The sequence below is a fragment of the Microplitis mediator genome, chromosome 5, assembly GCF_029852145.1.
Source record: "Microplitis mediator isolate UGA2020A chromosome 5, iyMicMedi2.1, whole genome shotgun sequence".
NCBI lineage: Eukaryota > Metazoa > Arthropoda > Insecta > Hymenoptera > Braconidae > Microplitis > Microplitis mediator.
The window spans coordinates 6,209,378-6,229,177 of record NC_079973.1 but is presented as its reverse complement, the minus strand read 5'-3'; the positions used below and the strand labels follow the sequence as shown (position 1 = coordinate 6,229,177).

The following is a 19,800-nucleotide window of genomic DNA, read 5'->3' as shown; positions in this document are numbered from 1 at the left end:
CCGACATGATAAAAAATTTATATATATTCAAGTTTAAATATTTAAATTCGCGATAAGAATTAACTGACACAGTTTATACAGAAATGTGTTGTTTAAAGATTTAAAGACACTGGTTATAAAGTTATGACTTGAGTAAATATTATTTCTATGTTTTCAATAATATTATTTATTATTTCTTATTGTCCCCACTACTTGAGACTTATTTCTTTAGTTGTCATCCTATAAGTATAATTTAATTGACAACTTTAAATAAGTCAGTAGTCAATTCTTATGACAGAAGTCGGGTAGCTTTGTTGCAAAGATGTTCTTACAACTTTCATCATTTTTATTTTAATTACGGTTTATTTTTTATTATTTGTGACGTTATTTTATTTAAGAAATACGTGGGTAAGTGATAAATTTAATATAAAATAATTTATCAAAAATTTCGTTATTGAAATAATTATTGATTTGAATGATACCAAAATTAGCCGACGTCTGATAATTTTTGGATTTTTTAAAAAAAGATAAATTATGAAAAAAAAATATTTAATAAAATTTCACTTGTAGTCTTTTAAATTTTCTACATGTGCATATTTTTAGTTTTTTGTTTTCTTCAAATTTAATTGTTCAAAAAATAATCCAACAATTTTTAATTGTCTGCTAACTTCAGGATCGTTTGATTTGATAGGTTGGAAAATTTATTTTTATTACTTGAAATGTTTTTAATAAAAAATTATTTTTCAATATTTTTTCAAAAGTATTCAAAATAATTTATGATGAAAAATTATGATACTCAATTTAGCCATGAGTGTGAATGTAGCAGACGTCAGGCGAATTTAAAATTATAAATAAATAGAGTAAATATAAAAAAAAATAATTATACAAAAAATGCACATATTAGTTTTGAAAATTTTTAAATGCGCATTTTTTTTAAATTTTCATTCAATTATTTACTCTGTTTATTAATAATTTTAACTTTGTCTGATGTCTGCTACATTTATACTCATATTTAGCCGAGGTCTAATAATTTTTGACTTTTTTAGAAACGATAAATTATAAAAAAAAAAATATTTAAAAAAAATTACACTTGTAGTTTTTTCAATTTTGTACATGTGGATATTTTTTTTTTTTTTTTTGTAATTGATTTGCTGAAAAAAAAAAATCAGAAAATTGCTAATTGTATTTTAACTTCAGGACCATTAAAAAATTTATTTTTTATTTTATTATAAATTTTTCGAATAGATCAAATTTTTTTGAATTGTAAATTTTTGAAAATAATTTCAATTACTAAATAAATTCTATTGAACGAAAACGATAACAAATTTTAGGTTATGTCTCACAAAATTGAAAACAATAAAAAAGGAGTTTCTAAATAAAACAGAAATTTTCTAAAAAACCAAATTTGATTGCATCATATCCTAGAGTATTTTTTTTGAAAATTATTTTATAAAAAATAAATTTTCCGCCTAAAAAATCGCTGTCACTCCATTAAAAAAATAAACTAATTTCCAAAAATGAAAATAAAAAAAATCTAATAAAACAATTAACAAAAACATAACATTGAGAAAATAAAAATTGAGACAGTCAGGTGGCACTCACCTCTAGAGGGAGGCAGGGGCTAGATGCGGCCATGTTCCTACATGCGTTCGAGCCTATGCCCTGCTGGCGATGATCTCACAGAAACACCCACCCCCGAACAGCTACTCACAAATACACCCAACCAATCTGCACACACACACACACAGCACTTAAAATTAAACACACAAATACCACAATCGTGTCAACACCTCATCCACTCAAGGACTTATTTGTCCTTATCCTTATCCTTATAATTTATGTAGTCGCAGTAGTAGTAGTAGTAATAATAATAGTAGCAGTAGTAGTAGTAGTACTAGTAGTAGTAGTAGTAGTAGTAGTAGTATTAGTATTAGTATTAATATAAGTAGTAGTACTAGCAGCGATTGCAATAATTAACCCGATATTGGTCTTGATTTTGGTCTTGCATCGGATTTATCGTTTTCGTTTGCGTCGTCGTCTTCGTCCTCGTCGTCGTTCTCGTTCTCGTTCTCTTTAGCCAGCACTCGTACCAACACTTCGTTAACCACCAGCACAAATATTTTTTTTTTTTTATCCGGCTTCTCGTACACACCTCGTAACACTTCAACCACCAGTGTACCACCGGCGCATAACATCCGATCCCGTTTAGGCACTGGCAAAACCACAAATCCACCCTTATCCGTTATTTTTATCCACTTTGTCACCGCCACTATTCACTCACAATAAATTATAATGCATCCACATTTAAATAAAAAAATAAAAATAAAAAAAATTGATGACCGAACTCTTATGTCAATCCACCAGCCATATTTGTCATCAAATTTATAGAACTAAAAATATATAATCGAAATTAAAATTTAATAAATTTTCTAAGCACTGTACTACTTTCCAGCCCTGCGTGACGTATTTTAAAAAAATAATAATAATTATTCCTATTATTATTATTATTATTATAGATGTATATATTCCAAGGTATCCTAAGGTATGAGTACCGCGATCTGTTACACGAAATAAATGAATAATGTTTAAATAATCCTCTCCTGTAGTGTGTCCACCAGAGCAATAAATATATAACAAACACCTTATCCAATTCGACGTCCAACCCACACTTTCTTTACCTCCTACCCGGGGGTAAAGAGCCGTTTGTCCGCTCGCAAGAAGTCACTCACTACCTACGCGAGCATCGAGCTCGTGGCCACAGCGGGACGGTCGCTCGACTACGTACTCTCGTTCAATCCCCCACCATAATCTACCAACCCTCGACTTCTCTACCCTCTATCATCCACACTACATATATATGTATATACAACCCTTCTGCTGTCTCACTTGGGCTTATACGATAATATATATATACTTTTTCGGCATCTCTCCCTTGCTACCAAGAAATCATCGCACCCCGGGCGAGCTCTCTCTTGCACTACTGAGAATTAAACCCACCAAAACCTACAGATTCCAGGGCCGTAAAAATATTTTTCGACGTACTCGTGTCTTACTTAAATGGGTTTTATCTACTTGCAGATCTGTTAATATCTCCCAGCTATCCAAGGAAAAAAAAATTATTCAAAAATTCAAATTTCATTGAATTTCTATAAATAAAAAATTAATTCATTAATTTTGTGTGAATAAAATAATTTTTTTTGTTTCGTATGAAATTTAATTGTTAAAAAAAATTTTAATGGATTTAATACTCCAATTATATTAAAGTACAGCTGGAAAAATCTGATGAGGCACAAAATTTTGACCGCCAGATGTAAATTTAAATAAATAATTGCAAGGGTGGGAAATAATATTTCAAATATTTCCCGCCCATTTAAAGCTGAGCTTGCGAGAAAATAAGTGGTGTAAATAAAAATCACTAGATGTCATGAGTAAGCTGGGTGATAAGTGTGTTAGTAGTATGTAAAGCAAAGTGCATGAAGCTCGATGAAATTAGTGTTAGTGTGTAACCGATATTGCGGGGGTAGTCAAGCATGCGCTTTTATAGAAATGCAAGTCCGGCTGCGAAACATAGGGACGGATAAATAATATTAAGAACCCTAAGCTAAATAAGACCATCCAATAGTTGCTGATGAGAGTTGAATAAAAAAAATTTCTCTGCATTATCCCGTGTCCATCCGCCATTAAATGCCTTATTCCACGTCATCGCTTCGTTCGTGTTAATTTAAACCGTACTATGACCTACAAACAATATTCTATTTGTTTTTGATATTTTATTTTATTTTTTTTTTCTTTTAATTTTAAAAATACTTTGATATAAAAACCTAATATTGTTTTTTTTTTCATTTTATATATATAGATATATATAGATACAGATATTGGCAAAGGCAGAGGTCAAAATGCCAGCTCAAAAAGAGTTGAAAATTCAATCGTCGAAAACTAGAAATTCAAATTAGCTGGAGTGAGGAAAAAGCTCTGAAGCTTTTGAAGATGAAGAAAAAAAATGTAAAATGAAAATTCAAATAAAAGAGAATGGGGTAAAAGATTAAAGGTGAAAAGACAAATGTTACTTTTTAAAATGAAATAATATACATACGTATAATTGTTTGTAATTGGAGCAATAAAATAATAAATCAAAAATTTTTTTAATTTCATGAGGGAAAAAAATTTATGATCTTCTAAAATCGAAATTATGCATTCGACTCAGATCTAATTTTTTCAATGTTTAGATAAAAAAAATGAGAAAAATTATTGAACTGCAATTGTACAAAATTTTGATTTTGAAAGAAATTTCGAGGGCTGGAAAAAAAGTTCAACATAATTTTTAGATCTAAGATCCCAGACGAATCCTAGTTGATTTATTCAGATCTTGTGAAATTTGAAAAATTTTTCCGAGGTATTGAAAATTTAAATTTCAATTTTAAATTAGAAATTTTTTTTTAACAAATATAATAAATATATTGAAATTTATAAAAAATTTTATTTATTTTTTATTGAGTAAAATAAAAAAAATATTTAAAAAATATTCACAGTTAAATATAAGTAAAAATGGTCGTAATATTTACAGATATAAAATAATGGATGAAAATTAAAAAATGATTGAATATGGTGTATGAATTTAAAAGATTTAATATTTTTGTTCGGGCTCTGGGTTTCTGGGTAGTGAATCCGATGCAAAGTGAACTTTGAAAAGGCTGGAACGGGCGAATGTGGAACAGTAGGTCAGCGCACTCCGTGACCCTTGTGGCCTATCCCCACCTAGACAAGCTTTTCACCCTCACAACCATTCCCCTCTTCATCATTTCACCCTCAAACTATCTCTCGTTCTGTCGCACTTCGTATATATATATATATATATATATACATATACATACACATGTATGTGCATGTGTGTGTACATTTAGCTTCCACCCATCCTTATAACTGATTGCTATTGCGATTGCGTTACGTTACGTTATGATACGTTTCGATATCACCGGATGCAACTCGCTGCATGATTTTCAGCTTTCCACACTTTTTTACATCCAGAATCCCGCATAAATAAATGCCTTACAATAGTCAAAAAATATTTTTGAATTAAATGACCACCGGAAATGTCCGAGCCATAAATTTTGTCGGCTTAATTTTTTTTATATAAATACAGTAAATATTTATTTCCTCGGAAAATGATATTTTTATCGATAGGAAAAAATTTAAATAAATAAGTGGAGGTAATTATGGTTAATTTTTAAGAACTAATTGAACGTTAGAGCTGTAGTAAATGTCGCTCTATTACCCAGTCGTTAACTGGAGTATGAAATGTTATTACCTGAGTATTGAGATACATTTTCCGACGAACGTTATATACCATAACATACAAAGTAGAGTACGAGTTGATGCTTGTTATTAACCTCTCAATAAAGACACCCGTATATGTATAGATATGTCAATAAATCAATCATTGCAAGACAATGTATTCATCCATTTTTTTTTTTTTTTTTTCTATTAAATGATATTCATTTATTAAATTAATTTTTCACAATAAAATAATTCATTTATAAGCATTAATTATTTTATTGAAAAATAAATTGAGTTTTTAAAAATAATTGAATTAAACTCCTGTAGAGTAGTGTAATAATTGATATTAATTTGTATAAAAGTAATTACTTTAAATGAGAGATTTAAAAATAATTTATTTATAAATTGTAAAGTTTATTTATGGGAGTAATTTCAGTTAAAATTTAAGTTTTAAGAAAATAAAGTTAAAAGCATGCTTTCCTATATTTTATTTTCTGTTTATTTTCTATTTCTAGTTGTTGTTTCAATATATAAAGTTTTTTTCATCTTTTATTAAGTATTTTAACTTTTTTTTCACATCCAATTCGAAATCTTTGGGCGGATGAAATAAATTGATTCTCCCTGTGACCGTTCAGTTTTGCAACACAGACGGTAACCCTTAGGCGACTTTAGAAAAGTTTGTCGCCAAGAAGAAAATATCGACTACGAAGACTTTGCCGCATGCGATCATTTTTCTTTTCTTCTTACTCTTATACATTTCCTCACACCCTAACTCTACTCTATTTTCTTTTACTCTTTTATCTTTGCATTTATATTTTATTTATTTTTTTTTTTTTTACTTATTTACCGCCACTATTTTTCTGCCACATTTTTTTACATCATTTCCTGTTTTATATTTTATGCTACAGTATTTTATTTACATTTTCTCAGAAACAATTTTTACTCTTGCTAATGACTCGAGCTCCACGTATTCGTTGGTCCATTAAAAATAATTAACATCCAGAATATCGATACTTTTTATTTATCATTTACGAATAAAAAAAAACTCATTTTCATTAAAATTAGATAACTTATCAATCGGTATTTTTTTTTTTCTATTGATAAAAATTTTTTTTTGTTATACACTACAGCCCTATATGGTTTTGTATGCCCTGACCACGTCATATATGGTCATATATAATATCTAAGATGAGTAAATAATAGATTAGTACTTTTATATATGACCATATATATGCTGATATATCATTATCTATAGTCATATACGGTTATGTATAGAATTACTGTAAAACTATATATGCCCATAAACGGCTATATATATTTTGGTCAAGTCATATATGGCCATATATAATTTCCGAGATGAGAAAAATTAAATGAAGCACTCTGATATATGACAATTATGCCCACATATAATCATAGATAGCTTATATGGAATAACTCAATAAATACATATGCTCATATATAGTTATATATAGTCATATATGGCCATGTATAGAATTACTGTAAAATTATATATGCCCATATACGGCTATATATGTGTAGGTCAAGTTATATATGGCCATATATAATTTCCGAAATGAGATGGATCAAATGGTGCACTCTGATATATAACTATATATGGGTATACATAGCCATATATAATCAATAATTGATTATTTGGACGGATTTCTGCAATAACGTCTCAACTAACCTTATAAGTTAAGACGTTATGGCAAAAATCTGTCCATTTGTATGGTCATATACGATTATTAATCATATATGACCATAAATAGCCATCTATGAAATCATGTGGAAACTATATATGGCCGTATATAGCCATATATGGCTTCATATGATACATATATGGCCATACATGACCATATATGATTCGTTTTTTCCTGGTGTAAAAAGAGCGGTGTTAAAAATGGAATCATTTTAACATTACGTGGTGTTAAAATGAAATAACACTGGTGTTGGCGGTGTAATTTGGTGGTGTTAAAATACCGGTGTTAAATCGGTGTAAAAAAAAATTCCACTTATAGAAATTAGAAAAAAAATGTATTGCATATAAAAAAATATAAGAATTTAATGAATATTATCTGGAGGAAATTTCAATTTTGCTATGTATTTATTTGAATAATTATTTTTATGTTACACGTAATTTATTTAAAAATTTTACAATTTTACGCTTGACATTTCAATCGCCAATAATTTAATTAATTAATAAAAACACTGTTTAACTGTAGTGATTGAGTGAGTAAAATTATTCACAAAGTAAAATGTTTTAAACACCGAAAAATATTTTAACATCGGGAAATTTTTTTAACACCGGTATAAATTTTTAACACCGGAGGCGGTGTTATTTTAACACCGCTTTCTGCGTTGGAATTTAACACCGAAAATTTTAACACACACCGCCTGGACTTAGCCCGGTTTTATTTTACAGTGTATGTATAAACAATAAAAAATTTAGTAACGAAAAAGTAAGTATGTATGAAGTTAGTAAAAAAATAATAAAGTCGTTCACTCCGCAGGTGCAGAAAACTTGACCGAGTTCTGGATCCAGGCGCAGGGTGACCCAGATTTAAGTTCAACCCCTGTAGATTGTATTTTCCCCACCATATGTTTCTGACAAGTACACACAGTAAAACGACGGGAAAATTATGTCTATCCACTATAATACACGCTACTTATGTCCGTGATACGACTAATACTTGCTAAGCAAACTATTGTTTTTTTTTTTAAGATCGTTGAGAACTGAGAACGACTATTGATTATACGCACTACGTTTTACGCATTAAGACTTGATGTATGGAGCCATCATGTTAAATATCGTGACACAGTATAATTTCGTCAGTGTGTTATAAATTTACCGGAAGGATGTCTGACTACTGTAAGGCACTACTGTACTGTTTCCTAGTTATGATGTTATATATACTATATAATAATTTTGTTAAAGTAATTTGGGGCATTTTTGTTTGCGTGACTTTAAAAGAGCATACATTAGTTAATAGTTTATTTTTAATACACATAATTGTGTAAAAAAATTTTATTGCATAGAGCTCATTATTTTTTATTACTTTAATATTTTAAAATTAAAATTGAATTGGGAGTAAATAATTAAAATTATTAAAACACAATTTTTTTTTTTGGTGGAGTATTAAATTATGAGTCAAGTAAAATAAAAATTTAATTTTTAAATCCTGAATTCACTGAATTTTTATACCTTACAGAATTAAAAATTTTTTTTTTCTTTTTTTTTTTTTTCTTCAATCAATAAATAAATCCCGGATACCTCCGATTGAAGGAAAATTTGAAAAAAATAAATAGGGGAGGGAGGGGCAAAACGGGGTACCTAAGGAAATACCAAGTTTTCGAGGACTCAAATATACTAATTTTTTTTTTTTAATGATATTTAAAGTCAATAGAAAAAATTTTCAGTTACCGTTAAAAAAAAAAATTTTCATTTTGCGGGCAGAATGGGGTGCTCCCTAAAAAAGGTCAAAAAAAAAATTTCTGGATTTGAAATGAATTTGATTAGGTTAAATTTTTTTGTAAGTAATTTACATGAAGAAAAATTGTATTTTACATGATTATGGGATACAAAAGAAGAAAAACAAATTTTTAATAGTTTTTATAAAACAAAAGTCATTAATATTTTTCAACTGACAATTGATTTTTGAAAAAGTTTAACAATAGAAATTCAAAATAAAGCTCAATTATTTTTACAAAAGTGATTTTGGAATGTTTAAAATTCGTTTGAAATATAAAATTTTGAAGTACCCCATTTTGCCTACCCTACCCCGGTTTTCCACTCCCCCCTTCCCCTAAATAAAAATATTTTGGGATGCCCTATTGTATTCTCAGTTCCCTATTTCGGTTGTCCTTTAAAAAAAAAAAATAAAAAACTAATTATATAAGAATAAGAATATGAAGTGGAACGAAGCGAAAGAGAATATCCGTTAAATGGAATACTATTTCCGTGGGAAATTACGAAACGGATCTATTCCGTTCGTGTGTTAGGTCGTAGTATCATCCGAATAATCGGATTCGAGGATCGAAATCTAGTAGGAAGACTAGTGGACCCATCGAGGACTGATATACACCAGCGAGCTAGATACCCGTGTTACTTCTACCGGAAATTAGACGCGAGTGCACTTCATTTGATGATGAACTACTGCGCTCCTAAATCCATCATCAATATATTTTAAAACAATCTTATCAAAGGAATAAATTCGAAAACAAAATACAACTGTGAGAAAAAAATTATTCATTGTTTTTTTTTTTCCGGGGCTTTTGCTTTAATTGTGACGCTATTGTCAAAAAGGTCATTGTGGTGGATCAACGAAGTAATTAGAGCGGAAGTCTATAGAAATATAAAGGTATTCGTTTTACCCAAATCAACGATAATTTTTAAAAATATTGCATCTCAAAAAAAAAAATTCGGGGTGTGCATTTTTTTTTCTTTTTTTTTCAGAGACTGAATTTAATTTCTCAACTCATTTGTCTTTACTAAATTTATTTACGTGAGAAAAAAGCTTTTCCGTCGAAATTTAACTACTTCCTTAAATTTCACACATAAATTTATGCCTTAGGATTTTAGTGAGTCGTCTAGCTCATAAGAAGACAATAAGTGCAATGAGGTGCGCCACTGTTAGTATAAATGCTATGATCTGGATATAAAAGAAAATAGAGAGAGAGAGAGAGACAGACAGAACGAAAAAAAAAAAAAAAAAAAAATTAAAAGAAATAAAGAAAGTAAAGCAAAGTACGTAAAAGTATAAAAGAAAAGGAAAAGAGATGAGACTCATTCGCTGATGGAATCGGGGAGTGAGTGAGGATAGGAATCAGAATGGTAAAAAAGAAAAGAATAAAAGAATAGAAAAGAAAAGGAGAGAAGAGAATGAGAATAAAAGAGATGGAAAGAATGATAGTGAGGGTTAGTTTAGCCAGGGGTTGGAAGAATGTGGGACATCGAACTGCCCTCAGGACTGTCTGAAACTCAACCGGATGCTGGGCGCTGACTCTTTTCGACTCTTTATTTCCTTCCTTTGCACAACCTCACGTCGTTTCTTTATCAACATACACACTCTAGGTTTATACATCTATGCATACTTCTTTATATATTTATACATTCATATGCATATAGACATTTCGATGATATACTAGTCTAAACCACCTGTGTCCTAGATACATTCACGTGTATTCACTGTTTGAATAAAAGTTTTTTCTAGTGCGCACACCACGCAACGTCAAGACATTACCAATCATCATGAAATTGTGTGCGTGTATATATATGCAGATGTATGTATATGTGGATGTGTATACTACAAAACGCTATTGTTTTTATCGTATTGTCTTGAGCAATGGCCAAAAGGTATGTGACAGATAAAATAAAAAATATTTTGAAATCGTGTTCTTTGTATGATAAGATACTCAGGTGCTTTAGTTTTGGTATGATTAAATATTTAATAAATACAGGTATTCTGACAACTGGAATTATAACGCGAATTTATGACATTATTTTAAAACACGACTCATATATATTAATGTTTAGATTTTTTGTTTATTATTATTTATGATTTTTTTTCAGGAGAAGTTGAAAATTTCGATACTCACTAGATGTGTCGATGGTAAATCAAAAGTAAAAAAATATATGGGGGAGGGGGAGTGCTCAAAGAAATATTGAGTTTTCGAGGACTCAAATACGCAAAATATTTTTTTTTTAATGATTTCAAAGTAAATAGAAAAATTTTCAATTGCCGTTTAAAAAAAAATCATTTTTGAGGGCAAAGTGGGGTACCCCCTAAAAAAGGTGAAAATAAAAAATTTCCGGATATCAAATAAATTTGATGAAAGTAATTTACATAAAAAAAAATCACATTTTACATAATTATTGGATACAACGAAGAAAAAAAAATTTTTGATAGTTTTTATCATGAAAGAAAAATCGTTCATATTTTTTGGCTGACACTCGATTTTTGAAAAAGTTTAACAAAATAATTCAAAATAATGTTCAATTATATTTACACAAGTGATTTTTCAATATTCAAAAAACAAAGTTTTTTGTAAAATTTTGGGGGACTTCGTTTCCCTCCCCCCTCACCTTCATGGTGTGCCTAAATTTAATTCGATTCACAAATTTATCCAGAAAAGTTTGTTTAAATTTATAACGATTTGAATTTACGTAAAATCAATTGTTCTATAATTGGTAAACTCTCAGCAAAAAAATATGATGGTGTGCATAAATTCAATTATCTACAGTTTCCATAAATTTTCAAATGAATTTAGCGAAAAAACTTCACGTTGATCTTTTCATTATCAATACAATCACGAGATGGTGTGCAAAAGATCGATACTATTATATATTCTGTTTACTATAGTATATTCAAATTTATATTAATATGAATAAAAACAACTTCACATTAATGTTCAAGTTATAGACAAAAAAATAGAAGATGGTGTGCATGAATTAAAATTTAACATTAAACAAAAAACAAAATTTAGAACGGTGTGCATTAATCGATAAATAATAATCGACAATATGTCCGTTAAAAAAAGCAATTAAAGCCTCATCAATTCAATGGTGTGCAAAAATTATCCTGCAATATATGTAAATTTATTTAATGTCCTCAAAAAAACAGTTTATTACCATTTTATATTAAAAAAAATCAACTGTTTGTGTGTTTTCTTTTCCCTCTAAAGTAATAAACATCCTCGCAGAGATTAAAATGATGATGGTAGCAAATTCATGTACTGCTTGTAAGCCCAAAGTTTCCCATCTCTAAATTTTGATTACACCCGACATTGTGTCGACAATAACGTCGTTGCTTTACCACCATCACCACCTGGGTGGTTGTGTTACATCGCCGTAGCTACGAAGCTGAGATAACTATATCCAGAGGGATAATTCGCTCATTGATATTTTAATCCGATCATTCAGCTGATCGATCAAAGAGTCTACTGTACCAATAGTATGACGTAACAATTTAAGTTAATATGCGAGTCAACGAACGTGTTTAAGCACGAATCAAAATAATACCCAAAGCTTCGATTTCAATATATATTTGAATACTATAAATATAGTTATCACTATTTTATAGAATTTAAATTTACCGCCAATGATTTTTTAGGTTTCATTAAATTTATAATTAAAATTAATGTGTAAAAAAATTAATTGTCGCTTAATTAAATTGAGTCTATAAAATCTGAAGCTTTTGATATATAACACCTTCTCAATTAAACTATGCAGAATGTATGTTGCTGATGATAATGATGCTGAGAGTGCTGCACATAATAATGAGAAGGACAGAAGAGCGTCGAACTGACGTACCTGCTCGACGCAATCTAATTACGTAATGGATAGAAGCGAAGATAATCGATTTATCTTCTCAATTCTCGTGCGCGTCAACGTGTAATCGATTCGAGCCGATCTTCCGGTTCAGTCCATGTTTAGTTGTTACTTTTTTCCCTTTATTTTTATTAAGCTTTAACACAAAGGACTTATTTCAAAAGCTCTATAGTTATTTTAGGTTAAAAAAAAAATTTATAAAAGGGTATGAGAGATCGGGGTTTTTAAAAATTACACCGAAGGGTGTGATATTTTTTGCCAGACGACACGTGTCGACAAAGAGGCTGCCTCTTCACATAAAAAAAGAAAAAATAATCCAGACTATTATTTGATCTCGACTTCCTACAGAGATAAAATTCTAATGCACAAATTCTTCAGTACAGAATAAAATTTAATACTCGAATAAATTTAAAAATATAATTTTTAAAGTAACTGTTTGAGACAACTAATAACTGGATAGGCGTAATAATTAAAATTCATATTTTAGTGTCAGGATTAAATAAAATTATAATAGTATACCGTTATCTAACTCAATACTTATGAACATTTCAATACACCCCGGATTTGATAAATCCAATTGATCATGTACATAAAGCACGAAACAATCCAATCAATGAATGGAAAATAAAATGACGGGAATAAGTCAGTTGACATAATAATCCGTCTCTTCGTAGGAGGTCGAGAAGATTTCGTAACAATTCTAGTCTATATTATTACAATTGTTAAACAAGGTTAATTTAATAATCTACACTAGTCTTATTATTTTGTCTTCAGCAATACTAAAAGACACTAAGAAGCTGGCGGACTTAATTTTTTTTTCTACCAACACCTGGAAAAAAATAATTGAGACCTAACAAAGTCTGACTAGATCATCGACATGGATCTTATAATTCAAAATTTTAGATCCCTTGATATCGATAGATCTCCTGAGATTTTAAACATATTTTGAAAATTTTTTTACACTGAAATATTGGGAGTGAATCGGAGTGATCACGGATTTTATTTAAATCCAAATTCATTCCATCACTCGGATTCCCGGTGTTTAAAAAAAAATCACTCTACTCCGATTCGGAATATCAATATTAAAATAAACTTCTTTTAGGAGTAAATTTAACTCTGAACCAGAATTTCAATATTAAATTGAACTTCTTCCAGAGTGAATAAATAGACAGTCATTTGCACTGCATTCACTCCATATTCACTCCGGATTTATTGTGTTTACTCCGCTAATTTTTCGCAATGTACGAGATATAAATTATTATTTTCTGGATAGTAATTAAAAATCTAATTAAGATTATAGTTGTCATTTAGGTGAACTGTGTACACTATAAAAAATTTGCGGAGTGAATGCGATTAAATTCGGAGTGAATGAGGTACAGATGACTACTTATTTACTTATTCGCTTCAGAGTGAAATTTACTCCAAAGGGGAGTTTATTTTAATACTAAAACTCCGAATCAGAGTGAATGCAAATTGAAATAAAATCCATCAGATCACTCTGCTGAAAAGACAAACTCCATATTTACTCCGTAAGTGGAGTGATTTTTTGTAAAAACTCCGAATCTCCGAGTGACAGAGTTATTTTGGATTCAAATAAAATCCGTAATCACTCAGATTTGTTTTTTTTTTTACAGTGTAAGAGTTACTACTGGTAATGTTGTTTTCTTTGAATCAGTTTTAATAAATTAATGAATTTGGTAGCAGGTGGTCATTGAGTATTACAATAGCAGTTTCGCCCACGGGAAATCGTCCCACACTCTATTCCATGCATGATCATAAAAATCTACTAATGCTACGACGTCAATGTACGGCAAGTGGCTTCTCCAGTAGAGTACAACTGGAAAAATCGCCAAGCCTTAGATTGGGTCACTCTCTAAGCTTCGGAGTTGCTCAGAAGACCTTAGATCCTGTCATGGTCAATATTCCGAGTCATATATTTGAATAAAAATGACAATCAAATTAAGGGCCCCATTTTACCAAAATCAATGATCTACTGTGTATATTTTGCCGACCCAGTTCATTGTTAATTATGATTTTATACATTAATTACAATGAAAATAACAAAGTGGATAACCTTGTTTGCCAACATCATATTAATTACTTAGACGATTTTAAAATTAAAATGAAATAGTTAAATAGCTATAGAGTAAATAGGTATTATTACCGTAACTCATTACCGTAATTATTATTATGGAAATTAAATTCGCCAAGTAAGACAGATATTGCAATCAAAATAATTAACTCTCTTATTAAAAAAATTTTCACTACAGAAAAGGGGAAGTCCAGGCGGTGTAGGTGTTAAAATTTTCACTGTTAAATTGAACATGAATGCCTCCTGTTGCAGCAACAGTAAATTTTTTTCCGTGTAGAAACCATTCCTATAATTATAGGAAACATTCCTATAATGTTATGGGTACACGGAAAGAAATGAACTATATAAATTGAGAACGACAAGCAATATAATGATAAAGTGATCAGTAAAAACTATCATTCTAAATAGTAATATTTTCATTTATGATTAAAACGTGAATAATTACAGGATAAGTATGAAAATTTATTGTCTATGTAAAAAAAATTACTATTTGAACTTTAAAAATCGTAACTGATACTTAGAAAATTGACGACACGTATTATAGAATTTATTATTTGGAATGTTAAAATTCCCCATATTGACACCCGGGTTCCGGGTTATAATTTCAAACACTAATTTTTAAAGTTTATTTTTTTCTGTGTAGCATTCCCATAATTATAGAAACTGCTCCCATAATTTAAGGTCATAATTCCTATGTTGGTATAGGGAAAAATTTTATAGAATTATGGGAACCGTTCCCATAATTTTGTTTCCGTGTAGTTACCATCTCGATAGTAATATTTCTTATGTCTGAAAAATTTTTTAATTTTGCCTTCTAAGATAGTATTGATTATCATCACAGATAAAAATGGTTACCATCTAAATAAGAATGCTAACCGTTTTAACACCGATTTAACACCGCCAAATTACACCGCCTTCACCGATGTTATTTCATTTTAACACCACGCGGGGTTGAATTGAGTCCATTTTTAACACCGCTCTTTTTACAGTGTATTATAAATTAATGATCGTAATTGTCGTAATTGTCATTGGTAATGTAGAGTCATCGAGATTTCCGAGACAAATGATTATAAGATAAATAAAATAGTTAACGCAGGTTGTTTAGTCTGTAGCTAAAATACCCAGTGGACTCCTGATTCCTTTACTCGTATCACTTTCTCTCAGGCTGTCTGTAGCTTGTAGGAGCATGACGGAACGAGGACGGAAGAGGGATGGCAGGCAGACACCAAGTGTATTCTGGAGGGCCGGAGGGTTCGCTGGTGTAGAGTAGCGACGGCGGAGCAAGAGATGGAAGCAGTAAAGGAGGAGACAGAGGAAACTGAAGAGACTGAGGAGGGAAAGGGCGAAGGGGATGAAAATGAAGGGGGCATAAGGGTGAATGTTAAAATAGAGGGGATACTGACGGACTCTAGTCGGGTGAGCAAAAGAGATAGAGATTGTTGGAGAGAAAGAGAGGTGGCACGCGCAATGCGGGTATTGATTCACGGCGGTGGCAGAGGCACCCAGGCGCCCCTGAGTCGACTCCAGTTGAGTCTGTCGACTTGTTTCTCGCCAAAATCTACAAATTGTCTCCTCTCTTTCTTTATCTTCATCTTTTTTGATTTTTTATTTTATTTTATTCTCTTGTTTAAAGGTTATAATTATTTACCAGACGGTTTTTACTGTCCGTGTACTAATTAAAAATTTTTTAATTTACTTAAATTAATAAAAAATTATTTTGATGCTATCAATATTTTTATGGATTCAAATAATTAGTAATTTTTAATTATGAAAGCATAAAATATCTTTTTTTTATGATACTAAAGTTAGCTGACCTCTAATAATTTTTGGATTTATTTAACAACCATAAATTTGAAAAAAAAAAAATTTCAAAAAAATGCACCTGCAGTTTTTTCAATTTTCTATATGTGCATATTTTTAGTTTTTTTTTTCTGATTGATTTTTGGGAAAAAAGAAAATCCGAAAATTTTTCATTGTCTACTGACTTCAGGATCATTTAATTTTTTTTTTAAATTGACTTTAGTACAGAAAAAAAAATGATGATTTGATGTACGAAAATAAAAATTGTAATTTGTAGATTTTCAGTAACTAAAACAGTTTGACATAAATATTTATACAATCTTAATTGGTGAAGGTAATATGAACGAAAATATTTATGACTAAATAAAGTAATAAATAATTTTGTTTCATAAGAAAATATGGTAATGTAAAAAACATACAGTAGAAAATATTAACGCTTGCGAGAGGAAAAATAAAATTTATTTTCTACCATGTCTTTGTCGCAAGCCATGGCGAAGATCAAAGGTCAAACTAAAATATATAGGAAGCTGAGAAACTGAACAGAGAGAGGGTGAGTGAGATTGTTAGCGATAGGGATGGAAAACAAAAAAAAATTATAAAAGACGAGAGGAGTAAAGTAGAAAATACGAAGCTGATGCTGCAATGAAGGTGCGGAATATATGAAAAAACTTGGAAGCTGCGCAATTACTTATGAGAAAATAATAAAATAAAATTACGAAGGTAATTAAACCCGAGGTGAATTAAACGTGTATGGACAAACACGGATCTAGATACGATTCTCAAAGGGAATAGTTGTAGTAGTTGATACGTTAATGAGGAGAGACTCCAATTAGGCTTCGGTTCGGATATCGAGCAACAACAGTCTGTCTAAAAATAAAAGCTAATGGCCGAGTAATCGAAGACCAATCGATATGTTAAATGTTACCATATATGTAGTGTAAGCTTTGTTATTATTTTTATCCTAGTTGCCGTTAATAATTTATTCATAACGTTCTTTACTATTAACCTCTTTTTTTCTTTTTAACTTAATTGCCTACAGTATTTTTATTTTATCGATTGTATTATTTTTATTTTTCTCCAAGTATACGCATAATTGCCGATTACGTCACTATTCTCAGCTGAGAGTAATCGAAAGCTCTAGTAAATTATCGACAATAAATAATGAGAACTGTATTGCCGGCTGCAGTTATCGGCCATTGCGAGCTTTGGAAAATTTACTTTACCGATTAAAGCTCTGGACAGTAAGTTATCGGCACATGGTAACATAAGTATGACCTCCATTACCGACAAAAGCTTGCAAGCTCAATAAAATTCTGCTTTTTCGACCCCGATATTATAGAATACGTTAATGACTGATGAGTAATTTTGAATGAAAATTTTTGTTACTCACATAATATCACCGAGCTTAAGACGAGTCTGTATGAGTGCGCAGCTTTTGTGGTCACTGGTCGTAACTGCTCGTCGTCTCCGCGTGTATCTCGGTGCTCCATCAGGTAGGAATAGAACATTATTATCCCCTGAGGCCCCAGGTGGGCCATGTGGATTGAGGCCTGCACCCGCACGCACCAGCGGGCTACTGCCTCGCCGACGTGTAGACACATGCCGGCCTCCCACACCTCCCAGCATCCTGAAAATTCAATTTTTAAATTAATTTACAAAAAGTCATTATTTTTATTAAAAAATTTTTGACAGTAAATTAATCGTTTATTTGAGAAACCCCATAAGTCAAGAAAACAAAATTTTTCAGGAAACACAAAAATTATTTTTTTGGAAAAGCTTGACATTAAAATAATAAATAAATAATTGAATACAATAATGTTAGCGTTTCTGAAAAAGATTTTAACAAAAAAAAATCTAACTTTTTATCTGAAACTACTTAAAAAAATTATTTAAAGTTGATTGACTTATGGGGTTTCTCAACGGAACGGAAAAAAAGTTATAAAATCATTGTTTTTTTAAATGTTTCCACTCAAATCATTTATTACACTGATAAAATGAAGTGTTAAATATGTATTTGAACTTTGAAACTCAAAAATTACAAAAAATTATAATTAATTTAAACATTTTAATGAATCAAATATCAGTCAACAATAAAAGAACATTTGAAATTAAGTTCCCAAAAAAGCGCGAATTTTAAATAAAAAATAAAAAAAATTATTTCTGTAAAACTAAAACTGCATATGTTCATTTGGGTCATTGACTTATGGGATTTCTCAATTAAATGAAATTGCTGTCACCCCGTTAATTTTTTTTTAAACGCTGATTTGATGCATATTTTGGTTGATTTCTATGGAGGGACATCCAAAGAACCCAAAAATGCAAAAAACCGAATTTCGTAAAAAACATGACTTATGGAGTTTCTCAAATAAACGATTCAAATTTATAAGAGATAATTTCGTATACAAAAAAAAAAAGATTTTTTTGACGCAAGAAATATTTTTCATTATAAATTGAGGACAAAAATTTTCTTCGAACTCGAAAAAATTTCTTTGCTCAAGAATTTTTTTCTCACCTCGAAAAATTTTTTCTAACTTCAAAAAAATTTTTGTTTTCAATTTACAATTCAAAAAATTTCTTGGGGCAAATAAAGATTTTCCTGGGACGAGAAAAAATTTTTTGAGCCTAAAATTCTTTTTTTCTGTGTACAAAGAAACACGAATAATTGGACTGTAAAAATAGATTTTATTTCGAATATTTTTTGCTATTCCGCAATAATAATAAAATAAATTGCTTAGACAATTTGTTTTTCTTCGGTTTATTTATTTTTTTTTCTAGAGTACTGTAGGAATATAGAGTTAAATCTAAGTGTGATCGACTGGAAGTTACGAGGTGATAGGGATCAGTGAATTTGTTACAGTCTGATGATAGTGTATATAATAATGTAAAGGGAAGAGATATTAGAGGAAAACTAGAACTGCTGCGTATTCTGATCGACCTCCACCCCCGACTCCACCATTACCTCCTCCTTCCTTTCTGACATTATTTGACGGTTGAGCGAACATTACTACCGACACTATCGGCACGGCCTATGAACCTGAGGGTAAGAAATTCAGTGAAACGGTCACTTGGTTAATTAGGTTAGGTTGACTGGCCTTATCATCTTGGATCATCAAGAAAGTACGAGAAGTCACGCGATCTATTCGTGTACTCCTTAATAATATACACCTTATATTTTTTTGCTCACTCCTCACTTTTTCAAAACATCTTTTTTACCAGAAAATATTTTTATTTTAAATTGTCTGGTCGTTAATAATTTTTTAAAAAATCACACGTTTCATTTTTTACCGTAAGAAAAATAAAAACCAAATTATCATAATATAATTTTTAT

General features: G+C 30.2%; 1 protein-coding gene across 2 annotated transcripts in view; it reads right to left on the bottom strand.

The window, feature by feature from the left end:
• Positions 1–19,800, bottom strand: part of LOC130667394 (voltage-dependent calcium channel type A subunit alpha-1) — a 225,795-nt gene that overhangs the window by 140,550 nt on the left and 65,445 nt on the right. Inside the window, exon 2 of one of the 2 annotated variants that reach the window (XM_057468927.1) lies at positions 17,863–18,099. In XM_057468927.1, the coding sequence (XP_057324910.1) occupies positions 17,863–18,098 (236 nt within the window). In that variant the 5' untranslated portion in view covers position 18,099. Of the gene's footprint in view, positions 1–1,581; positions 2,772–17,862; positions 18,100–19,800 lie in introns of those variants that run through there. The other variant, XM_057468928.1, reaches the window with a different exon arrangement.